Genomic DNA, 26,067 nt, shown 5'->3' with positions numbered 1-26,067 from the left:
GGTGGATGCAGCGAGAGCTCAGTGCACATGCTCAGCCCTAAGCGATAGCAAAAAATGAGAACACTTAAAATAAACAGAGAGAGAAGAGTATATTTTGGTGCAAAAGCATGGGTAACAAAAAATGGTTGGGTATTCACGAAATCAAAAGAATTAATCACAATAAAGTCAAAGAAGGAAAAAGCTTGTTTTGTGTTAGCAAAAATTTAAAAATCCATTTCAATAAATGTTTTGTTTAAGGTGCAATAACCTAGCCTAAAAAATTCTCCTTTAAGTAATTTTTATGTTTAAGATTCAATATCATTCAAAAATGTATGACATTGTTATGTGTAAGGTTTAATATCATTCAAAAATTCGTCTCAAAGTCAAAGTAAACTCTCTAAATAATTTATAATAAATTAATTTGCACACATTTCAGTGAAAATTATTAAAAAAAAAACTTGTAAGTATTTGTAGTTTCACTTTTACTGTTTCCTTCAAACTGACACTTTCTCTATTTTCATTTGACGACGGCACTTTTCCAAGAACCATTACGGCTTTTCTTACAACTAAAACAGTTTTGAATTATAAAGTTTCTATACATTCAGGTAATAGATTTATATTAGTACTTAACTTTAAGAAGGAAACATTTAAACATAAAATAACCGACCGATTCCGACCACCCCATAGTCAAATATTCTCTCATAAACTCAGCTTGGAATCACTCAACAGACGCTTTCCAATGCCACTCATTCGGCAACGGCTCTCTGTTTACATAGAAGAAACATTGCTCACCCGCAGGCACATTGCCGCACTTGTGTGTACATATGTATGTATATCTTTAGCGATAGACTGCAGTTAATCCCACAAATTGGTCGAAAATATTGAAATCTGCATTCGCGCAAATATATACTTTTGGGAATGAAATGAGTCGTGGCTGCTGAGCAGAAGGTTTGTGAGTAAAAGTCGTGTGCTTATACCTACGTAAATGTGTTTGTGTGCTGTCGTCGCTTAGCATTGTGGAAACCAAAAGAGACACCAATTATAACAGTAAAATATGCGTACTGGCACTGCTACACAAGCACACACACATATTTACAAACACGCACACAACACAAAAGGACGAAAGACTGCACGAATGACTACCGACAGACCGACCAACAGCTGAACGACTGCATGCATGATGATGATCAACTACACTGCCGGTCAAACAGCCCGCCATATGGGCAGGAAGCTTCTTTGTACGCCTGAATGTATGCTTCACTCCATGGGCTATAAATACGCGCGCGCAATTACGGTCATAAATCAGTTTAAAAGAAATTTCGAACGCGTGAGGTACTAGAGTAATAGAGACAGCTGAGACAGAAGAAACAATTTAACTTCAACTAATTGCTCAATTAAAATTTGCATAAATAACATTATAAGCACTGAAGGATTAAAAAACATGTTTTAAATATATTTTTCCTGCACTCATATTTCTCCACGACACACAAAGGGATTACGTGTGCTTGTTGATGAGAATATGTTCACTAATTGGTTAACGGGAACGACTGGTTCAAAAAGTGGCACTGGTAACGGCGGCACACCAACGGCTAGCAGCAACGTTAGTAATGACAATACAGTTTCGGTAAATGCAGAGCCTGTTATGCTGCCGATTGGTACTGTCGCTGCAGCTGCTGGATCTGTGGCGTCTAGCATTATGTCCACGCCGCCTGATGTAGTGCTCGAAGTAGGTCCAGCCGGTCCGACCAGCGTACGCTTTGTAGCACACAGTATAGTGTTGGGCATGCACAGCGGTTATTTGCGCTCTGCAATTCGTCTGGAGGAGAATGCGGCCATTGTTGGCGCGGGCAATGAGTTAGTTTTATATCTGGGCAATGTGACCGCAGAGCAATTCGGCCCATTGCTCACCTATATGTATACCGGATATTTAGATTTGAGTGTGGAAAATATATTTGGTGTGCTTCTGGCTACACATGTACTTCATATGCCACGTGCATTAGAAATTTGTCGGTAAGTAGTGCAACGATGGGTTACCTTATGCGAAAAAAGCTACCAGTTAGAAAATTAAGTGTTTAATGCAATATTTATTTTTTATTTTATAGTTCCTTTTTAGCACGAGCTCAATCCGAAGGCTATTTAGCGAGCAATCCTTTGGCCGCCCAATTATCAAGTGCTGCAAACTCAAGTTCCAAGGTCATACGCCCCATACCCAGTAAGGCTACTCTCCCGAATTTCGGTTTCGTACCCCTCGTCGCGACACATCAGCTTCAACAGTCCCAAACTGCCATAGCATCCAATAACAGCCAAAACTTCAAGCAGTTACCACAAGTATACGAGAACTCTCCCGCACTGGCTGTACGCAACCGTTGTGGTATATTACGTCCACCGAGCAGCATAGAAATTGACATTGACCAAACATCGCCTATGCAACAAGCGGATGTTGACGACGATGACGAAGACGTTGAAGTCTTCATCGACAACAACACAGAGTCTGATGCAGACGGTGAACTGGACTGCACCATTTCAGTGACTTCGCACTCTTCTCAGCGCGATAAAGACACGGCTGACAGAAAGCACGAGTCTAGCGACAACAAAGTGGAGCATGAAATTATCTTAACAGTTGCTGAAGCGCCAGTTACGCTAGCTAAAGCGCGTACCGAACGCGACAAGGAAATAGCGCGTAACAAGTCAAATGCATCGCTTAACGATGGAATAACCGCAAACAACACAAACAAACGTGATCGACGCAAGCACACACGTACATATCACAAGTCAGGAAGCTCTCGCGTGTCTGGTCTACAAGTTGCCAACGCTCCCATACCCGCTTCTCAACTTGATAACAACGAAAGCTCGAAAGTAATCATTGATGTCGCGAGCTGTGATGGCCCAGTGCGTTTCAGACGCATACTCAACACAGCATACGGTCACAAGCCGGAGGACTATGCGGTAATGCCAGAGCGAACTCAACAAAGCGTTTCTCTTTCCTTTCACCAACAAATGGCAAAAGCGATCAGTCAGCACAGACAACTCGCCACGGCCAATGAAGAATCCGAAAATAGTGAATCCAGCGGCGGTGCTGGAAATATCGCGAGTGTTAGTGTTGCTGGTACTGGCAATGGGAAGCACAATAAGAACGCTAACAACGAGATTTATGTGTGTGTCTATTGTAAACACACGTTTAAATCACAATATTGCTACCAGAAGCACGCGAAGCGGCATCTCAATCCGCTCAGTCTCAATTGTGCGGCAGCCGCTTCAGCTGCCACCAATCTCGGAGCCGCAACAGATACCGGTGACAAAGCAACACCATCAGCTAAGTCTACACCATGTGCTGGTGCTGGTTACGATTTAACTGGTGGCGCTGGTATTCCAGTACGGATTGCGACAAATAAACAAGGCGCATGCGAGTTGCTACGCCGCGAAGTGCGTCCGCTAGACATGAATGTGCAATACTACCCATGTAAAACATGTGGCAGCAAATTTCCCAGCTATTATTTCGTCCACAAACACCGGAAGATGTGTCATGCCGAAGAGGAGGCCGCAGCCGCGGCAGAGGCCACGAGCAAACGCGAAAACGGTAATGGGAATGGCGGAGGTGAGAGTAAGCGTGAAAAATCGCCAGAGGTCCCTATGGATTAATATCAACATGTATACAAAGATTCGGGAAAAATATTTCATAATGTAAATATCTGCTGACTAAAAATCAATCAAAATAGCAACGAAATTGGTTGTTGCAGTTATTTATAAGACTATAATAAATGCTAAGCAAAGATCTAAAAAAGGGCAATGTACGAATTTAATTAGCAATTTAAGTAATTAACAAAAAGTGTAATTAAACTTAATTTAGCACAAGTTAAATAAAATATGAAAAATATGTGGAAAAAGGCACTTACAAATGGAATAATACGAACAAAGTAGTTAAACAGCTTAAAAAAAAGTAGTACATTTGCGTTCAAGAGAGGACGCTAATGAATATTGCAATAATATTTGAAATTAATTAAATACTTATTTGCGCTATGCAAATAATTAATGGTGAAAAAGAGTGTGAAAAGAAAAGCATACAATTTGGATAAGAAGACCCTAGCGAAGGTGAAGGGATCAGATATTAGTCAATTGTTCAAATAAGCTTGAAATAAGAGCTAAATGAACCTGAATCAACGAAAAATATTTGCTCTTGTACTCCTTACACAGCGCTCCTATATAATTAATACTCATTACCGCGCCACAATGTGCATGAAAGGCCAATGAAGCAGCATACGGAACATAAATATTTGCATAAATTATGGCATCATAAAAATTGTATCCGTTAATTGGGGATTATTGAGCAGTTGAATGAAAAGAAGAAAAAAGGTGAGCTTCGGTTGCACCGAACTTAAATTACGCTTCACAAAAAAAATTATACATACAAGAAAATGATTTTTATAGTTCAGTTTGTATGGCAGTTATATGCTACAGTGGTCCGATCTGAAAATTTTCTTCAAAATTGATGTGGCGCTGCCTTGAACAATAATTCATGCCAAATTTCGTAGATATCTTTACAAACATAAACGTTTTCCATACAAGAACTTGCTTAGTGATCGCAATTTGTAGGCGACTTATTTTGTAGTAATCGATTATCGGCAGTTCCCACAAATAAGTAGCTTCTTGGGGAGAAAAAGATGTGCGCAAAATTTCAGATCGATATCTCAAAAACTGAGGGACTACTTCACGTAATCAACTCAATTCGTCACGCTGATCATTTATATATTAAATTATATTAAAAATATTAAATTTTTGTTTTCGTTCGTAATTTATTGGACAGGTACTGTACATTGTGTTAAAAAAAAGCACCCGGAAATTGTAATTAAATTTCCCGGGTAAATAATATTTCAAAAAAAATCTATTTTGCTAAGTTGGTAGGACTGCCCTTAATTGTTATGCCAAATATGAGCGCGATCTGTCAACCAGTTTGATTACAGCAGCTGCTTAACTTGCGTTGCAGTTTTTACGATGGATAACAATATCGAACCAAGAATTTGTCTCAAATTTTGTATTTCTAACCAAATATCGTGTGCGGAATCGTTGCGAATGATAGAATTACGAATTGTTAGCCTTACGATGACTCAGTTTTAACAAAAACACAAGCCCACAAGCCTTCAAAGACGGTCGAGAGATCGTTGAAACGCGTTCTTGCTCGACTCGTCCCGTTAAAGCTGAATCATTTTTTTCAAAAAGAGTACGGTTGTGACCAAAAAGTGTTTCGAGGACTAGAAAAATCGTTGGCATAAGTGTATCTGGTTGGGATTACTTTGAAGGCGACAGAATAAATATTGATGCATAATTAAATATTTTGAATTTTATTTACAATTTTTTGTCACAATGTACATCTGTATATGTAATACTATGATCGGACCGACATTGCAAACACATTTGTATGTTGTGGAATCTAAGTCGTTCGGACCGACAATGTGTGTTTTCGATGAGTTTTCACTGACAACTATCAATAGCGGCATTCTTTCTCTTGCTCTTGAAAGATTGCACGATGACACAAAATGCAAAAATCCTATACCGAAATATGCAAGGCCAAGAGAGCACCCATTGTAGAATCTAGTGATATATGACGGCACGAAAATAAACGTGGGGTTTGGTCTGACATATTTATAGCCATAGCAAATAATTTTCTGCGTGTGTTTGTTGTTGTGCCGTTGCACCAAGTCGAAAATTCTGCAATTTCTGCACCGTGCAAGGTTTTGCAAGAGCAAGAGAATCCCCCTAATATGAGAATATCAAGCGACAGCTGTTTTTGTATATGTAAAGTAAGCAAATATCACGTGACAATTTAGGGCCGGCAAAATATGCCTTCCAAAAACATCGATTAAACTAGATCAGGCACCGATTATAATGAGTGAAATGTAAGTTTTCAAGTAGATTTCAGCGAAAACTGTGTTTTCGTTTGACAAATTTTACATGGACGAAAACACAAGTTTTCGTGCGAAAACCAGTTTTTCCCACGAAAACATGTTTTCGTTGTCGGTCCGAACATGGTATAAGCTATAATATTATATATTGAAAACATTTTCATTTAAGACATCTTCTAAAGATACTTGCTTCAATTATTATAAACTTTTGTTTATATCATTTTAATATTATTTATAAAAAGTCCTAATTAATCTATTGTTTGAGCTAAGCTGCATTTCAGTAAAATATTTCAAATATATTATTTTATTTCTCATTAAAATTTAATTTACTATCTTTAACTCTATTTTTTCCAAAAAGCACTGATCCCTTTATTGCAATTACTAAAAATAATTAATTTACCGTAAAGAATGCAGTACATGCAAAAATTATATAATTAAGTTTCAGAGAAAATTAAATTTTGCATTGTTTTCAATTTTCAGCAGTTAAGAACCCACATACAAAAAAGCTAATCAATAAAAATAAAAAATAACACTGGTAAACACTGTTTTTGTCACATGAACTTTGTTATGATTTTTATTTATGTTGGTGTACCCTCATTAAAATATATAACAGTTTTGTTTCTATCACATCCAGTTTTCTTGTGACAGCTACATATTCATTTCTGACCTCAAATACGCTTCTTTGCAACTGCATTTAGTCGACTATGTAACTATTGTGTTTGCTAAATTACATTTTATTTAGATTAGTTAGATCGTAAATATGCCACGAAAGTGTTTGAACAACCCGGACAATTTTTGTTATGGGTGTGGAGAATTAACTCTTACATCTCAGCGTCGAAATTTCACATCACTAATTGAACAGTGCTATTTAGACTATTTTGGTTTTCCTGTGTGGAATCAAGACAAATCCTGGGTTCCACATAAATGTTGTGTAACGTGTGTGAGGCTCCTTTTAGGTTGGACTAAACAAGAACCTAGACATTTGTCATTTGCTATACCAATGATTTGGACGGAACCAAAGGATCTACCATATCCAAACACACTATCCAGTATCCAAACTTATTTTCGGCCGATGCCTCCAAATCGATCAAAAAGTGAGAATTCTAGTCCGGAATTTGTTCTCAGTCAGCATAATAAGGTATCTGAAGATAGTGACTCAAGTTATGAACCGTCAACTTCAAAAGAACCGCACTTATTGCAACAACGTGATTTAAACGATTTTGTACGTGATTTCAATCTGTCTAAAAAACAGACTGAGCTTTTGGGGTCTAGATTAAACGACTGGAATTTACTTTCTCGTGGTACAAAGATTTCTTATTTTCGACGTCGTGACGATGAACCTTAAAAAAAACCTTACTTTTCTGAAGGAGGTGATTTAGTCTATTGTAATAACGTTCCTGTTGTGATGAATTTATTAAATTTCGAATATGATCCAAGTCACTGGCGACTGTTTATTGACTCTTCAAAAACTAGTTTGAAAGCAGTGTTACTGCATAACGGAAACAAACTTCCTTCAGTGCCGATTGCTCATGGTTCTAATATGAAAGAGACTTACGAAAATATGAGATTTATACTTGAAAAAATTGAATACAGTAAACACGCTTGGAAAATTTGTGGTGATTTTAAAGTCATTGCACTTTTACTTGGACTACAGCTTGGTTATACGAAATTTTGCTGTTTTATTTGTGAATAGGACAGTAGAGACAGAAAGTCACTATGCAAAGAAAGCGTGGCCCAAGCGTGAATCACTAACTCCAGGCCATAAAAATGTTAAAAATGATCCTCTAGTGAACCCTGATGACATACTTTTACCACCGTTGCACATAAAGCTTGGCCTGATAAAAAGTTTTGTAAAAGCTGTGCCTAAAGATGGAGATGGATTTTTATATCTTCATTCCCCCAACTCAGCGAGGCGAAAATCAAAGAGGGAATATTTGTAGGCCCACAAATACGGCAATTGATGAAGGATAAGAGCTTTGAAGAAAAACTGAATGATCAGGAAAAACTCGCCTGGAAATGTTTTGTGAATGTTGTTCAAAATTTTCTAGGTAACCATAAAGCGGAAAATTACAAAGATTTAATAAATGAACTTATGATCTCATTTAAAGCTTTGGGGTGTAATATGTCCTTGAAAATACATATGCTGGACTCTCATCTGGATTTCTTTCCGGCAAATTTGGGTGCTGTGAGTGACGAACAAGGTGAGAGGTTCCATCAAGACATTTCCTTAATGGAGAAGCGTTATCAAGGGAAATGGAGTCCAGGAATGCTAGCAGACTATTGTTGGAGACTTAAAAGGGACCTACCGGAAGCCAAATATTCAAGAAAATCATAAGTATCTATTGATATTACGAAATAATTCTGTAAGTGTGGCTGAATTTTGTACTTTTTACGAAAATATATGTTTTGATGTCACAAGAAAACATGATGTGTACATTTTTTTTCATTGATATATTATTATTTGGTGGCCCTAGTATATTCAAAATTTGATATAAATTTTCATGTGACTAAAAAAAATTACAAATTTGTTGACCAGTGTAACTAGCACAGAAAATTTAAGCGGAAATAATAAATTTATTATTCTGAAAAAAAAAAAAAAATATCCAATTAGAATTATAAAAACGCTGATTTTTGCGCAAATTGATATTAAAACTCATTAGCGCCAATAAAAAAAATTCAAATGCCGCACAATACAAGCGAAAAAATATTATTGTGTAAAAACATAGCAATTCAATTGTGGGGGAGTCGTGACACAACAAAAAAAACGCTGAATAATTATGTAAGTAATGCGCTGGCAAAAAATATAATTTTACAAAAAAGCACTTTTTTATGTATACAGATTAAGGTTTGTGCATTTTGGCGTCCAAAAGCGGCAATATGCTGCCGTTTGTAAGGTAAGGCGGAAAGCGAAGAGAGGGGAGCAGCACTTTGGGCCAACGAATACATTTTTAACGAGCGCGGCAAGGCATGCACAAATAGAGTGCAAAATTGATAAAAATTCTAACGGGCCACAGTGAGAATCCCACATTGCTCAGTGCCAGTGTCAGGGCAAAAACAGTCATGAAAAAAAGTCAGTGCGTCGGCGTTTTGCTGCAATACAAACAGTATTAGAAACAGCGCGAGTGTGACAAAATGTTGCAGGCGACAGCAATTAAGCTTGACGCGGGTTTTGATTGTTTGCTGCTGCATTTTATCTTTTTGCTATCGTTGCACTAGAGTAGAATCTGTTAATTAAAATAGTTTTGCCAGCTGGCATGCGCAATATTTTTTGAGGGGGATGATGTGCCTGAAAGTATGTTGCGTTTTTTCGCGCGCTGTTACCGCGCTACCTTCAGTTGTGCATTTATTTTTTATTTAAAGAGGCAATTTAAATTCACTGTTTCCGGTATTGCCTCTAGGCGGCAGCTCCACCAAAGGGGCATATGGGAAATACAGAATGGGGGCGAACTTTTTGCTTCCCTTTTAAAAATATATAAAAGTTTGTCATACTTTTTTCACCTGTGCTGCTACAAGTAGGGAAAGTGAGCTAATTGGTATTTTATATATATACACATACGTATATACATACATATGGATATTTACACCTATATATGTATGTATGTACATTTGTATGTAAGCAAGTGTATATACGAAAGGGTTTTACACTATGCCTTTTTCAGCTTACCAAAACCGCACATACATATACTTGTATGTATAGGTGAATGCATTGTACATGAAGATGTTCATATGTGTTAATGGATAAATTGAATAAAAGCAAGAGCCGCTGGACAATCCCCGCTTACGCTGAGCACGATGCCAAGGGTGAGAAAGATATGACAGCATTTACATCCATACATACATACATATGTACATAGGAATAGGATCTAAAGCAGCACTAACATTTCAAGGATAGTCAATGATAAATTAACCTGAGCGGATAAACTTAAAAAAAAATATACATAGGTGAAAAAATTAAAATCTTAAAAAATATGAAAGTAATCAGTGTGTTTTGGAATCTGATAGTTGTCGGAATCAGAATTGAAACGGACCAAAAAAAGTAGTAGGTGTCATGAATTCAGTTATTATTGGTTTGATATTCGAAACAGAATTTGTATCGGTTTTGGGTGTCACGGAAACCAATTTTATCGGTTTTGCTATCAAAAACAAAGCAAGAATATAGTCGCTCACAGATTTGAAATGTAAGTTAAGAAATCAAGTTATTTTACTATTTCGAATTAATTTTTCTTTATTTCTATAGGAGAAAACATACGTATAAAACACGAAATGTCTTAATTATTGGGTTTTTGGGGGGAAAAATACGGATATTTAAAAATATTAGATTTAAAAAACGTAATAAACGTCATTTAACACCCAAATGCGTCTTTATTCATTCGATAAATGTTATCTCTTAAACTCTTTCTTTAATTCAGAACTCATTAAAAACTTTAATAGGATTGCTACCAAATGTATTCATTCGCAAGTTTTGTCACATTAGTAAACAGCTGATTCGAATATTGGTTTTGCGTATGTGCGAAAAGACGAAAATCCAAACAGATTCTGTGACACCACTGAAAATCAGAATTGGTTTGCAACTCGGACAGCTAAGCAATTCTGCCTTGGATTCCACAACACTCCTGAATATAATCGAAGAGAATCACAGTCACAGCCAAAACGAATAACAAGAAAAAACGTTAACTTCGTCATAACCGTAGCTAAAGTACCCTTCACTGATACATTTTTCATAACAAAAAAGGGTATAATAAAAGACGAATATCCTGATTTCGATGGGTCAATTATCGCATTATATCGCAGCTATGTATGTATATGTTACTGTGTGCCGAACTGGACAATTTCTTCGGAGATTGTACTGTTGTGTTGGTGAATAATCTAAGACAATATTCGTGCATATAACTCGTCAAGTAAACAAAGTTTGAATACAAGGTCTGGATTTAGACCGATCAGTTTGTGACAATAATGTTACGATTTAAATGTTTTCTTTGGAGATTGTACTTTTGTCTTGGTGAATAATCCAAGCCGAATTTCGTGCAGATACCTCACCTCGTCAAATAAAACAGCATATAGTTTAGCCTTCTTTTAGAGAAAAGGACGTGTGCAAGATTCAGATCGATATCTGAAAAACTGAGAGTTTAGTTCGTGTATATACAAACAGGTGGACACGGCTAAATCGACTCAACTCGTCACGGTGCAACTTAATATAACCTTTTAGGGCAAAAAATTAGCGATTATAATAATTTCGAATGGAAAGACTAATGGAAATTATGCTATGAAGTTAAGCTTATAAGGACACTGACTGTCTTTCGATTCTTTAATAGTATCAGCGGCTCTGAGGTATTCGTCTCTTAAATACTTATACTTTATATGTAGTTTTTAGCCCAAAGTTTTTAGGAGCAGCATTTGCAGACAAAAGAAAAAAAAATGTCATTTGTTTATATTTAAGTGTGCATCATGTTTTCATGAGTATTCTTTAAAATGTTAAGCTAAGGAACAAAGTTATGCATGAGCACTTTCATACATATGCGCATGTATGTATATATTTGTACATGTATAAGTAAATCAGCGGCGATCAAAGCACAATTCAACAAAATAAGGCCACATTATTGAGCGGCAAGAAAATGTAAAAAGAGAATAAATTCTCGGTTAATACAAACAAGTGTGTCTGACTGTGTGTGTGGGAGTGGGAACGAGCAGGTCAACAAAGGACCAAAACCATTAGCTTTCGTACATTGCGGTCGAGGTAGAGAGAAAAGCTGCCGTATGCGAGAGTGGGTAATGAGACTGATCGCTTGGCTTGCTGTCAAAAAGTGTCTTTTTAATTAAAAATTTTGTTTAAGTTCGTCACACAAAAGCACGACCACTCACACGCAGACAAACATACATGCACCCTGCAATTAAGCAGTAAACTAGTTACATGCATACGTACATATGCCAGTTCAGGACTAGAAATTTCTGTTTTGAGTTTTATAAGTTAAGAAAAAATCAGCGGAATCGATATATAAATTATTTAATTACTATCTAATGGACCCTTTGCATCTAAATTTCGACAATTATGGTATGACTGGTCATATTTCAAACGAAGTTAGGCAATGATTTTCTTAAACATCAACACGTACAAAATGTCAGTTGCTTGTATGGAAGCAAGACAGTCGACTATCTAGTTCCGCTTGTGATTTATACTAGTCGAAAAGTACCGTAATTTATAACTTGTTGATTTAACTTTAGGGTATATAAGCATATATGTACATACATACATATGTATGTATATGCGATTGACAAACATGAGCATGCACACATGCATACAAACTCGTGTGTCGTTACAAAGCGCTGCTTTATCACAGCACACCCTTGCAGCAGTTTGCTGCTTGTCCTTTTGCTGCACTGTATCCTCGGCAAATTTATCTTTTAACCATGCGCTGTTTTATGAAGCTTCTTAAATATTCACTTTTGGCAATATACATACATAGCTGCTGCGGTTTTGCGTCAATTCAATCGTTTCAAGGTATTTTTCATTACATTTGTATTAATACCATCACATTATAATGCACTTTACTGTTAATTCCATTAATTACAAAAAATCACGATATCAGCTTTTCTTATTTCGCTCACGTTCTTTACTTTTAAAAATAGCTAAGTATAAGGATAAATATGTCAACTTTGCTGTGCCACTTACCTTTGCCGTCGATGGCATTGTTGCCTTCAGTCGTTGTGAATGTTATTGATGTTGCAGTTGCCGGTGTGGCGTTGAGGGTCACACCGCTGCCATTGGAAGCCGGCGTCGCCACAACATTCGTAGTCAATGTTGTTGTGAGCGAAACACCGACGAGTGGTGTGGATATCACCACGCCAGCTCCAGCTAGAACATCCATAGAATTGTTATTGTTATTTGCAGGATTACCGCTAAGAGCGTGTAGATTCGTAGTGGAGTTGGTTAGTGTGGAGGAGGAGGAAGTGTTGTTACTGTTGCTTTTCGTAGTTGTGGAGGAGGAGGAGGAATTTATGGCGGAGCCATCTACGTTCGTCGTGACGTCGAGACGCTTCCGTTTTGGATCACTGTGATGAAAAGAGAGGAATATTAGTAATTTTCTAGAAAGCATGTATTACACATATCTGCAGAAAAACAGATTAAGTCCCGACTTCGGTGACAATTGATAAAACATATTCATTCAATAATATGATCATGTCTAAAACGGAATTATAATTAAAATTTCTCTTAATGTCTATACATATCTTAATCTCACATGGAATACTTTGTGTGGATCTTTTAAACTTTAACACAGCAACGAAGTCTACGAAAATTAAGGCACTAAAATCTCAACTTGAAATAATGGGTTGTCAAAAAAGTCTTGCGGTATTTTTATTGAATTTTTTTTTATTTTTATTGAAATTGAAATGAATTTTTGATGACTCATGCTCAGCTCTTGACCGATGCTACGGCTGCTACTACAATTTTCGACGACAGGCCTTCCGGAGCGTGGCACATCTTCGACCACCTCTACACCAGAACGAAAACGTTGAAACCATCGTTGTGCGGTGGAAATGGAAACTGTATCGGGTCCATAAAACCTCACAAATTTTATTGGCGGCTTGAGATGCATTTTTGCCTTTATCGTAGTAGTACTGTAAAATATGCCGTATTTTCTCTTTATTTTGCTCCATGTTTGCGACGCTATAACTCACGAACGACTTAAAAGAAACGACAATCAATCAAACACGTGTTGAGCTTTCCAAAAAGGTATAGCATGACTCGATGCGACGAATAAAACTAGAACTACGCGCTTTCAGCGCCAACTAGCGAAAATACCGCAATACTTTTTTGACAACCTAATATGTTAAATTACTTAAATTGACTTATGTATATCTGAAATTCATAAAAAACTATTATTGGAAAGTTTAGCTAGTAGATATAAATTGTTTTCAACGATATTTTCCAAATATTAAACCTTGTTCCTTAAATTATTCCTTAAGGGTTTTTGAAAAGAGAGTTAAAACAACTCTTAGTTGTGGACTTTAGAAGGTGAATCGCTAAATTAATATTGTAGCTTTATAAGATTTTTGAAGAACATTATCATATATACGTTATATATAGAAGATCTGCCTTTTTTCACCCTAGTCTAACCTTATTGACCATTACCTACCTTTTTTGCAAATTTTAATAGAAAATATTTCAATGGGTACTTATTTTAGTTGATACTCACCTAACATCTGAGTTGACATCATTACCGGCACCAACGCCTTCCACTTGCGCCGCTTTGAGTTTTTGCCCAAGAAAATTGCCAGCGGTTGTTGAGGTAGTGGGCGTGGCCACACTATTGCCAGCGCTCACCTTAATACCGCTGGCAGCATCTAAGGTGTTTACAGCCGCGACCGTTGCTTCTGTTGCTGCTGCGCCGATCTTATCGGCCACAGCAATCATTTTGACATCTTCATTGGCGCTAGCTGCAGCCACCGCCTGAGCCATTGTGGTAGCATAAATAGTTTTGATGCCATTCGGAACGACACCAGGCGGATGATGTACCATGCCAGGCACGACATTTGTGACGCTGAAGGTGTTCGTGTCCGCTGGTGGAACATTAGTACCACTACCACTGCTGCGAACAACGACACTCTTTTCGTCCATCAGTTTTTTACTATCCACATCCATTTCGCTATTCGCCGCAATTGGTACGAAAGCTGCTAGCGACTTTCTACTATTTTCATCCACATTTGAGGCATTGCTGCTTGCATTGGTGGCTGTGGTAGCTGGCGCCGATGTTGAAATTGTACTTTTTGAATTTGCTTCGCTGGCATTCGTGTCGTCGCTTTTCGCTTTCGCCGCAGTGCCACTCTGTGCGGCATCTGTCGTTGCGGTTATTGCATGTTGACCAGCTGCTGAGCTTTCAGAAGCTTTATCAACCTCGCCAGCTTTTGTAGACGCCGTTGGCGTGGCGGTAGTTACAGTTATGCTGTTGCTGTTATTGGACGTGTTGTTAGATTTTTGAGCTGCAGTGGATGTAGCGTTCGCCTTGCCTTTGGCTACTTCAGTCGAGTCTGCGACGATGGTGGTTTCGGATGCTGCCGCAGTAGCATTGTTACCATTGTCTCCCTTATTAGTGGACTTTGCATGAGCAGTTGCTGCAGCTTTTGCAGCATCCGCTGCTGCGCGTTCCGCGGCACGCTCTGCTCGTTCAACGCGTTCTCGCTCCGCTGCAGCCGAACGCCCGCCTGTCTTCTGTTGCTGTTCACGTTGCAAGCGAGTTGTTACGCCTGTTGTCAGTGAATCAATAATGCACTGTGTCTGTTGCTGTTGTGCCTTTTGCGGGTTTCGTGACGATCGCGTACGTTGCCGTGACTTACGCAGCAGCTGCTTGTAATTCTCCGTTTTCTTGCTGAGGTAGTAGTAGCGTACGCAATCCTGTGCTGACTTGCGATCCAAACTGGCCGCTATGGCGCCAAAATTCTTCGGATGTTGTAAGAATTTTTCTTTAAAAATCTCTTTTTCCCCTGCAGTCCACACATTCAGTGTCTGTCGCTCCTTATGAACCACAACCATATCCTCAATAAAGCCGTTTTCATTGTGGTAGACGCAACGACGTTGGCGAGCATCAAACATCAGTGGTGGTATGACGGCATATGAACGCATCTTTTTATCCTCCATGGCCTGCTCTTGCAGACCGTCCATGATTTCCTCCAAGTCGGCCTCAGATTTGATACGTGAACCAACGCGATTGAATCGCTCCTTATCCTCACGTTGCTTACGCAGCTCCGTGAAGACTTTCTCAAAGAACTCGCGATTCTTAGCCTCCCGTGCCTTTCGCTTCGCACTGCCTTCCGACTTTTCGACGCGTTTTTGCCATTCACTGGACATTTGCGCATATGTTTCCACCAACCCGTTATTGTGCTCCCAACGCTCATGTTTCAGTTTACATATGTGCTCCAGCAGTGGCGTGCGCACTATCGTTTGATGCCGTTTAATTAACGTCGTCAGTAGCTCTACATCCAACGGCTGATTATACAACGGCAATGTGATGCGGTTACCGCAATGGTTGAGTATGGAATGTTGCGCGGCAGCCGTTTTACGGTTCGCCTCGTATATTTTTTGCGCTAATGTTTGCAATCTCCAGGTATGCTCCATTTTTACTGCATCATCGTTCTCAGCAGCAAGTATTTCCTGCTCACGCTTTTGTTTGCTCAGTATGGCCTTGTCATTGAGGCCTTTTTCCTGCTTACGCAACGTCTCCATCGTATTTTCTGCACTCTGTATATCTGCGTCCACCTTCTGTATTTGCGTTAGCAGATCCTCCGTGACGGCGCTGCCACGCTCCTCGACGTTGTCGTTTGGCAGTGTAGGTGAGATGGCTTCAACTTGCGGATGGTATCCCTCAGATGAGGACGAAGATTTCACGGGAGGTGCAACTGTGCCACTACTTGCTATCAAAAAGGATTCGTTTGGCAGAGCATTTAAGACGCCGACACTACCGCCAATGCCAACTCCTCCAATACCACTGCTTCCACCCATCACTGTACTTGTAATACTGCGATTAGTAGGTGGTGTGCCCGCTGATGTTAACATCGGTGGTTGGGTATCCACTTTCAACTGTTGCATCGCTGAGGGCGGTGGTTGGGTATTAACCACGTGGCTGCTTGAAACTACGGTCAAATGCGAATGTGGAACAGACTGGTGCAATATTTGTGATGCACTGTTACGAAAATTACCCCCAGCTATGATCTTCTGCTGTTGTTGTTGCTGCTGTTGGTGCTGATGTTGCTGTTGCGCGACTGCCAGCGATGCAGCAGATGGTGATGTTTGACGTGGCTGTGGTTGCGCGGCGTTCATTACTTTGGGTGGCAGGTGGTTTGAGTTGCTGACTGTATTTGCCGTCGTTTCTGTCAGTCGCATTTTCTTGTAAGGCTGTCCCCCCGGATCGGGTGGAGCCTGTGGCAACTGTTGATGTTGTTGTTGCTGCTGCTGTTGTTGATGTTGCTGCTGGCTGCGCGCATTCGCTGCCGCTACAGCATTAGCGTTCGCCAGATATTCACTGGAATAGTGATGCGCTGGCAGTATTATTCGCTGGCGTATTAAGTTAGCATTGCCTGCTGCGTTGTTTGCATTTAGAGGCGATGCTGCACTACCGCCTCCGCCTCCAACGTTCGCACCGCTGAGCACATGCGCTGCATTGACCGCTTGTTGTCCTGAAGATGGCTGTTGGTGCGCGAAATGTAAAGCTTCAAGGTGGGATCCACTGCCAACACTAGGTGGTGGTGGCTGTAGTCCACCTCCCGGTACTTGCACAACGCTGGTGGGCACTTGCGCGCCGCCACCCGCTGCGGCAACTGCTGCTGCTCGTTGAAAATCGGGTGCCATCTGAGGTATTCGCGTGTAGGGGTTGTCACGATATTGAGCGCCTGGTGGACCAATGCCGTACGAAGTTTGCTGAATGTAGGGATGCGGCGCTTCCCGCACTGCACCGAGTTCCGCAAACTTGGCGTACGTGTTGGCGGCGGCCGCTGAGCCTGGACCGGGTCGTGGTGGTGACAGAGGACTAGCTGCAGAACGGGCGGTCTGCTGTTGCTGTTGCTGCTGATGATGGTGGAGATGATGCTGCTGCTGTTGTTGTTGAGCGGCTTGCTGCTGCTGGTGCTGCTGAGCAGCTTGCTGCTGCTGTTGCTGTTGCTGCTGCTGTTGCTGTTGCTGTTGCTGATGCTGCTGTTGCTGATGTTGCTGATGCATTTGATGCATTTGCTGATGTAGTTGTTGCTGGGCGGCGGCAGCGACTGCAGCTGCTGTTGCGGCCGAGTGAGTAGATTGCTGACCAAGTGCGCCGCCGCCCTTCGTGTACGACTGCGACCCATCGATTGGCCTGTAGAATCAAAATAGGGACGAAAACCAACCGATTATTAGATTTATTTGTAATGAATAAATATAACTAATGCAAATAGATAGAAAACAGATTAAAATTAATAAGGACAAAAGAACATACATATACATATGGGACATATTGGATACTGCGAGTTAAAGCAGCAATTTTTAAAAAAATTATCGGCATCATACCAGAGGCAACTTCATATTTTTATTGGAAAAGTGCTGACTAGCAACTGCACAAATAATTCGGCATTATAGTAGTGTCACTGACATTAAACATGTCTTGAATTATTTTAATTTTTCAAACACTTACACAAATAACACAACGCCAATATTTAAAGTGTGTTGATAATATTGATAGAAACAACATAAATGCCAGCAATAAAATCATAACCTTTAAATACATATGGTAGGTATTTACATAGAAAACCACATTTTTTTTAACAACAAACACAAAAATTTTACCTTGTCTGCTTAACACTATTTGGAACGCTGTAAATGTGTGGAGAGCAAAATAACTTGAGCAAACCCTTACAATACCTAGTCCGATAAATGTTTTAATCACTCTTTTGAATGCCGTCTCTACTAATGAAATGTATTTTAATGATAATAGTATTTTCTTTTCGAGTTTACGAAATAGTAAAATTTTAAAGTAATAAGGATACGCCTTTCTTTGAGATTATATTCATTTGTGATTTGCAAAAAGGTGAATTTTATTTTGCCTATGTATCGAATATAAGTATGTACATATGAATGTATGTATATTTGAAAGTATTCTTTATTTACTTTAAATATTTTGTTCTTTTGTATTTTCAATTTCAGATAATTTTAAACAGCCAAACAATTTTTTTCGGAGCAGTTCCTGGAGATCGGCTTTGGAATCAAGAAAATCCATAATATATGTACATATATTAAAGTTTGTGAATGTATATTATTATAATTTTTATTTAACAAATTCTTCGTGTTTTTCTGACTTGAAAGTGAATAAAAAAAGTCCTTAAAATATACTTAAAATAGGTACCACTAATTTTTCTTTTAAATAACCGAGTTGTTACAAAAATAATTAGGAGATATTTAATTGTATACATTTTTATTTGATATATTAAAAAATCAAACATAAATGTCAAATCAAATGGCATATATAACGTAAATTAATAATAATACGGATAAAAATCTCAAATTCATGTCGTCATTAAAGTATGTACATATAATTATATATTATATAATTATTAATAGAAAATAAAGAAAATTTTTTACAGAAACGTAAAAAATTGGTTGAATTTCATTAAAAACCATTGTTTCTATCATGATTATCAATCACTTCTTGCACTCGGTTTGGCATAGAATTAATAATCCTACGGCAGGTTTCTATGGGAGTGCCATACCGTGTCACATACATATGTACTTGTGTTTGTAGGTTTGCTTCCCGATTCTCTTTTTCCAGTTTATCCAAAGATTTTCAATTGATTTCAGGTGTTGTGATTGGCTTGACTAATCCATAATGTTGTTATGATGAAACCCATTATTTTCTTGCTTTGAGGAGTGTTTGGGGTTGTTATGTTGCATAAATCGCCAACGAAGTGGCATATCCTCCTTAGCAAATGGTGATGGTTACTTCTTCCGGTATGTTTTTGTAATTATACTTGTCCATTTTAGCATTAATAAGATGAATAGGGTCGACTTCATATTAGGAGAAATAACCCCAAACCATTATATTGCCACCCCTATGCTTAACACGTTCTACCCGGGGCATTTTTTGCGGGTTCGTATACAGCGCGTGTACGAGAAAACAGATTGTTCGTTCAACGGAACTCTTCTACTGCGCAATATGCACGCAAAACCAACTTGTTCGTTCGCGGAACTCTTCTACTGCGCAATAGTTTTCGTCATTGTGAGCTGACAATTTTGCGAATTTTGAAGAAGGTATTCGGTTAGTTGAATAGCGATTTCTAAAATATTTTAATAACCACTCTAACTTTTGGATATTTATTCTATTAAAATTTACCAGAGGAATTATGAATTCAGACGATTACTTAGAGAATATACAAAATTCTCGAAGAAAAATTCGTAGAATATATTCATCATCGGAGTCGGAAGATGAGGATTCAGACAAAATTCAGCAAGATTGGAGTCGTGTTATAACAGATTCTGCGCTCTTTGAAGAATACAGTGAAGAAGAACACATCATACTTTTTAAATGCTCATTTTCATTTTAGATACTAAGTTTCAAGAATTATTATTTTTACTTTACTAAATTTTGTTTTGCTTCAGAAAGAACTGCAAAAATAATTTTTTTTTATGTTCAAAACGCCTACAATAAATATAAATTTATAATTTCCAATCTATTTTGTTTTATTTCTTTCTAGTATGGTTCGTCTAGTATGGTTCTTCTAGTATGGTTTTTGAATTAAAAGTATAAACATTTGTGTACCACCGGTGATACACACCGCCAGATAAATGAATTTGCCTGTGTACCACCGGTGGTATACACCGGATAAAACGTGTTAACTGTTTTTACGCATAACGCGATACGAATTCTTATCCTTTTGGTCGTCTGACATTTCTTTATTATCGCATTTTGTTGACAATACTAAGTTTAGAATACGCATTTAAAATCCAGTTAAATTTTGCTGCTCTTTTTTAAAGCTAGTTATTTTTTTATATTTGTTTTCTCCCCAAATACATACAGTCATAGACAGTGGAATAGCACACGTTTAAAATAAATATTCAAATCAGTTTTTCTTCTTCTTCTTTACTGGCCTAAACGCCGCTAACGCGGTTATAGCCGATTTAACAACAGCGCGCCAGCGTTTCTTCTTTTCGTAATGTGGCGCCAATTAGAGATTCCAAACGAAGCCAGGTCCTTCTCCATCTGGTCTTTCCAACGGAGTGGAGGTCTTCCTCTTCCTCTGTTTCCCCCGTCGGGTACTGCATCGAATACTTTCACAGCTGAGGTGTTTTCGTCCATTCGGATGACATGACCTAACCAGCATTCGATCGAACGATGAGCTGTGTGAGAAATACGACGGCATTGACATAGTTCAATGAATTAAAAGACAATGACTTCGCTTGGCTAGGTCAAATCAATCTTTAGTTTTATAAAATAAGTGCATCGTAATAATTTTATATGTTAGTATGTACATGTCTTGAATTTTACAACTTACAACATACTTATATTTTGGTAAAAGTTATCTTAAATTGCTGCAAAATATAATAATCCGCAAAGCTTTTGCACGTAAAACAATGGATAGAGCTAAAATCAGAAAAACAAGACTGCTCCGTTTCAACCTTCGCGATAAATTATGGCTGCAATAAATGAGGAATTTGGGTTTAGTGTGTCCAGTAAACTTGTACGAAGGCATCTCAATGATGCTCAGTTGCTTCAATGAATGAGTCGAAAACCATGGCTGTCCAAAATAAACAAAAGTGCACAGCTGCACATTTAGAAAAGTACGTTAAAATTTTGGGAAAATAGTACTTTGTACCAATCAATCAAAAGTGAATCGTATCCGATAGCAAACCATTTTTCCATCACCCCGGGTGTCAGGCATATAACTCCAGATACACCACAAAAACTGTTAAGCACGACGGTGGTAGCCAGACCATCAATGGAAGGGACGAATTTTTATACTTCAACATTCTCTAAAATACTAAACCATGGAACCTTTCGCGTTTGAATTGATGACTGTGAATTGGATTTTTATGCATGACAACGATCCAAACACGCAGCTTAAAATGTGATAAATTGACTTGCTGCAGAAAGTATTAAAAGCAAAGTCCCAATGCAAACCCCATTAAAAATTTATGGAGCGATGTTAAGGTGCAGATTCCCAAGAAAAAAATTCTGACGAACTTTGGACTGCGATCGAAGAAGCTTGGTACGCAATTCCATAAAGTAGACGCCAGAAGTTAGTGGAGAGTTTGCCCGACGATACCTAGCAAATAGTGGAGAAACTAAAGTATTAACGTTGTGAGTGACTAAAGGCAATAACACTTAAAATATTTCCAGCAAATTTTCTTATATTCCGCAGAAGCCGACTCCTGTGTTATTTATATGTCCAGACCAAAATACGCAATGGAAAATCAATAATCTTTTTAAACAGAATTATTGAAAACAAATTTTTAATTTTTTATACATAACTTAATTATTCCTCAAGTATTGCTGCGCTAATGAATAAATTCAATTTGTTTTATTTTTCTATTAATAATAAATGTCGTTTTATTACATGCTCAAAATGTGCGATTTCTCTTTCCACGGTTGTATGCTTTGCATTATTTCAAGTACCTGTTAGAAATCTATGTATGTCCTAGATTATAAAAAAAAAAGAGTTTTTTAAACTTTTGCATTTCGTGCAATTGTGTAATATTGCAAAAGCAACCGCCCTGGAGTGAATTGTATGATTGTAGCTTTTCCCCTCCTAGAATTATCTTTTAAAATTTCAAATTTAATTTTTTTTTTTCACATGAAGCTGGCTTTCCAAATAAGACTAAGAAAACAACTGCTAGAAAAGCAAATGTTACCAGGAATACCTTGCCGCGTGTTGTTAAAGCGTACAGCAAAGACCTGACTTTCAATAGAAAGCAAGGAAGTGGTAGAACGAAAGGTTTTAAGAACCCTGACGTTGTCATGAATGTAATAGCGCTTTTTACGAAAAATCCCAACACATCCGAGAGAACAATAGCGGAAAAATTAGAGTTCTGAAACTTCCAGAAAGTTCCAAACAGGTATTCTAAAAAAGAGAATATGGCAAAAGAGCAAGCTACCTTGATATCTTTAAAAATATTGACTGCTGCATTATGGATGATGAGACTTGTATGCTTGGGGACTTTTCTCAGCTTCAAGGTGTGAATTTTATGTTGAAGATCAAAGAGGGAAAGTCCAAGAGTAGTTTAAAACACAAAAAAAACAGAGTTTCCAAAGAAATTTTTGGTTTGGGAAGCAATTTGTAGCTGTTGGTTAAAAAAAAAAACAGCTCTTTTGTTAAAACTAGAACTATCAACACTGATTTATACATACAGGAATGCAATTCAACCGCAATTGCTTGGTGATAATTGCAATTTTTTTTGAAATTCCAATCAACCTCATTGGCAGAGTTGAAACCCCTAATACCACAAAATAAATGAAGCTTGACAAACACATCAACGGAAACGTTTTTTGATGGATTGAGTTGATATTGATAATACCGGAAAACATGGGCTTTGGAGCAAAACAAAAAAATAAAATAATTCGCTATTGAAATAAGATATTCCAGTGTTTTCCTTTCTTCTGCAACAATTTGTGGTGTACAAATTATTAATGATAAACCAGTAATGTTTTTAAAATGCACATAAAATATATTTATAATACAAAATGTTTCGTGCTTTTTTCACATGCTTTAACCATCTGATCAATTAGAAAAGATATTAATTTAATTTTGAATTAAGAATTAAATATGATAATACGTCATTTAATTATACATTTTTACATCTGACTATTACTGTGTCCCGTTTTCCTTATATTCTGCAACTTTTTTATTCTAAAATACTATCTTGACTTCTAATAGCTTCATAGCAATGAACTATAAATTAAGCATAATCTTAAAAAACATTTCATAATTAATATAATTAAGAGGATAAAGGCGGTCAGAATTTTCAAAATAAAATCGATTTTTTTTTTTTTTTAAATATTCTTAGAAAATTATAGGTAAATTCGACAAAAGCTTTTTGAATTATTCCATAATTAGTAAACGGTAAAACTTCAAATGAGTTTTTTCAAAACTTGTGACCACTATAACACGAAAACCGCTCAGTAGATATCAATACAATTTATACAATTATACACGAAAAACTAGAGCCTTATCGGGGATTTCTTGTTTAATTCCGATTTTTTTATACACCTAATTTTGTTTTTACTTAAAACACCGTGTAAAAAACATTGATCATTTTGTGCTATTTACAATTACCAGTACTGTATCCACAAAAAGAGGATTCCTCTTAATTTGTGATATGTAAATCTGACAAATAAAATTTATGGCCAAGAAATTTTCAATTGTGCTAAATGAAATAAAATCTTGTAGAAAATTAAAAATTGTTTTATTCTCAGACCGTATTAAACCAAAATCGTGTTAAAAAAGAAATTTAAGTGTAAGAGCTGGTTTTCTGAAAATCAGGAAAAAAAAACAAATTTTTCCGAGGACACAATTTTATAAATTATGATGTATAACGCTCTTTTCGGCTAGTAGCTTTTTTCGCTCTCAACAAGTCCTTTCTTCTGCTAATTTTTGTATTAATAACCGCTTTTCCAGTATAAACTTTGCTAGGTAGTGATAGCAAGCATTTATGAAACAAATTTTGGTGCTATGTGTTTATACTTTTATAAAAGAAAATATATTACTGATTACATCTAACCCCTTAATTTATGCGCTGCCTTTTCACGGCAACACCACGTTGTTGAGTTGTTTGTTGGAGTGCTTTCTGAGCTTGAGGATTCATGGGCATAGCCTCGGCCAACATAGCAACAGTGCGACGCAATTCCGCAAGTTCTGCTTGCATTTTATCAATATTTGATCTATGTGAATAAGAAAATACATTTTAATATATTAAAGTTGGCATTCCAATTAAAACTTACTTATCCGCTGGTTGTGTAGAAATAGAAGGAGCAGGCGAACTCTGCAAATTCGCCAATGGTATGGGCGTGATTAATGGAACAGTAGGTGGAACAGCTGATGAAGCCACTTGTATAGACTGCTGTGTACCAGTATTTGGTTCTACCAATTGTCCAATTGTGTCTCTACTTACCACAGCAGTTATCTTCAAGTTTGGATGCATTCGCATAGGTAATTGTATGGCTGATGACTTTGCAGAGCCATTGGGTGCAGTATTTCCTGTAACTGGTGTAACATTTGTTCGAATATTTGCATTTGTTGCGTTACTGGTCGTAGTTGTTGCAGTTGTCGAAAATGTGTTCGCAGTTACCACACTACGTGCGTTTGACGATGTCGCAGAAGATACTGAGTTCACGCTTGTTGACGCAGGCGAAGCGCTACAGACAATAGGAACGCTAGGACCATGACCTGCCATAAGCTTCTTCAACATTTGATCGGCACTCACCTTTTGCGACTCAAGCAATTTTCGCATTGTAGCCGGATCACCCTCGTTGATTTTACGCAAAGAATCGCCATCAGCATCGACCACAACATAATTCACTATGTGAGCATGTGTATTCGGTACGATACGAAAAATACTTTTCGGTTGGGGTGATGCGGTTGGATTGGGATTTTTCAAATCACTTAATTTTGCAGAACTTCCTTCCACTTGAAAAACAGTTGTAAAACCATTTATAAGCATGGGTTTCTCCATAACAGAAGGCTCTGTTACAAATTGTGTAATTTTGCGTTTCGGCACCATTGACACCAGCTTAATAACATTACAGTCAGCATTTTCACATCGTCGCTCAACATTGTTGTTGTTCCCAGCCCCTGCTGTTGATGAACTACCTCCTACAGTATTGGCAGAATCATTACCGGCTGGGTTGGATAATGTGGCCAATGTAGTCATATTAACAAAACTGTTGTTAGAAGTGCAGAAAAATAAGTATTTGCAGGCTGTCCACTTAATTTGTACACAACGGTTAATGTCCAACTACAAATGTCGATTCAGTGAAATATCTACGATAAAAGATGTTTAGAATATTTTAAATAGAATTTCAACTATTTTATTTACCATTTCATTGATTTAGCAGTGTATACAAATTTTTTAGTTGCACTGTAGTAATGGTCGTTTCTTTAATAATTGTGAAGCCACTAGAAATCATGTCAAATTGCGCCGAACAAATGCATTAACAGCTTGAATAATTCCAAATTATATACTTTTAGAATAGTATATGTAGTCACCTTTATTTTTGTTTTTGTTTTGCGGTTCAACGTTTTTGAGTTAATAATATATTTGTGTTAATGCAATTAATTATTGAATAATTCCAAGCAAAATTATTAACATCTACTTTGCACATCTAAGCCCTCTGCCAAATCGCTTGATACTGATAATGCCGCAACCAACGAGTTGATCAGTGTTGACGCTACTAGTTAAGTATGGTGAATATTTATAAAACGTTTTAACCACATTGGAGTAAAAAAGCAAACCATAGTTTCTATCTTCAAATTGCAAACCGATTCATAAGAGTTCATGAAGCGGCCATTGAATTCCGTCTGTCATCCACAACAAAGCGGCAGAAAGAGAAGTAATGAGTACATTTCTTACATTTGTACTGCTCAGATTCGTGCCAGAGTTAAATTTGTGTGCGAAATCCATGATGGCCGCACAAAACGCCATAGCAACGAAACGGTTCGAAATTGTATGACATACATGCTGGAGTTGTAA

General features: G+C 37.6%; 3 protein-coding genes across 7 annotated transcripts in view; 1 reads left to right on the top strand and 2 right to left on the bottom strand.

Annotated features, from left to right (window-relative positions):
* Positions 1–26,067, bottom strand: part of LOC126759608 (uncharacterized) — a 184,893-nt gene that overhangs the window by 37,541 nt on the left and 121,285 nt on the right. For all 5 annotated transcript variants that reach the window (XM_050474482.1, XM_050474481.1, XM_050474483.1 and 2 more), the window contains 2 exons: positions 14,069–17,710; positions 12,544–12,923 (listed from right to left, as the gene is read on the bottom strand). In XM_050474482.1, coding sequence (XP_050330439.1) covers positions 12,544–12,923; positions 14,069–17,710 — 4,022 coding nt within the window. The remainder of the gene's footprint in view (positions 1–12,543; positions 12,924–14,068; positions 17,711–26,067) is intronic.
* Positions 1,216–3,853, top strand: LOC126759609 (uncharacterized). Its single transcript, XM_050474487.1, has 2 exons — positions 1,216–1,989; positions 2,082–3,853. The coding sequence occupies exons 1-2, from the start codon at positions 1,499–1,501 to the stop codon at positions 3,616–3,618; spliced, it is 2,028 nt and encodes a 675-aa protein (XP_050330444.1). The 5' UTR covers positions 1,216–1,498; the 3' UTR covers positions 3,619–3,853.
* LOC126759611 (uncharacterized) lies at positions 23,024–25,742 on the bottom strand. Its single transcript, XM_050474490.1, has 4 exons — positions 25,584–25,742; positions 25,414–25,493; positions 24,320–25,358; positions 23,024–24,259 (listed from the first exon to the last, which is right to left on the bottom strand). The coding sequence occupies exons 3-4, from the start codon at positions 25,246–25,248 to the stop codon at positions 24,103–24,105; spliced, it is 1,086 nt and encodes a 361-aa protein (XP_050330447.1). The 5' UTR covers positions 25,249–25,358; positions 25,414–25,493; positions 25,584–25,742; the 3' UTR covers positions 23,024–24,102.

Source organism: Bactrocera neohumeralis, chromosome 5 (genome assembly GCF_024586455.1).
Source record: "Bactrocera neohumeralis isolate Rockhampton chromosome 5, APGP_CSIRO_Bneo_wtdbg2-racon-allhic-juicebox.fasta_v2, whole genome shotgun sequence".
In the NCBI taxonomy this organism is placed as follows: domain Eukaryota; kingdom Metazoa; phylum Arthropoda; class Insecta; order Diptera; family Tephritidae; genus Bactrocera; species Bactrocera neohumeralis.
The sequence above is the reverse complement of the archived record's forward strand: the minus strand, read 5'-3'. Positions and strand labels throughout refer to the sequence as shown.

What these genes read in the sequence shown, in the direction of transcription:
- LOC126759611 (XM_050474490.1), bottom strand. Translation starts at nt 25,248, where the DNA reads ATGACTACATTGGCCACATTATCCAACCCAGCCGGTAATGATTCTGCC. An exon ending in TCTACACAACCAGCGGATAA is followed by an intron (nt 24,260 to 24,319) that starts GTAAGTTTTAAT and finishes TTATTCACATAG; the next exon opens with ATCAAATATTGATAAAATGC.
- LOC126759609 (XM_050474487.1), top strand. Translation starts at nt 1,499, where the DNA reads ATGTTCACTAATTGGTTAACGGGAACGACTGGTTCAAAAAGTGGCACT. An exon ending in CGTGCATTAGAAATTTGTCG is followed by an intron (nt 1,990 to 2,081) that starts GTAAGTAGTGCA and finishes TTTATTTTATAG; the next exon opens with TTCCTTTTTAGCACGAGCTC.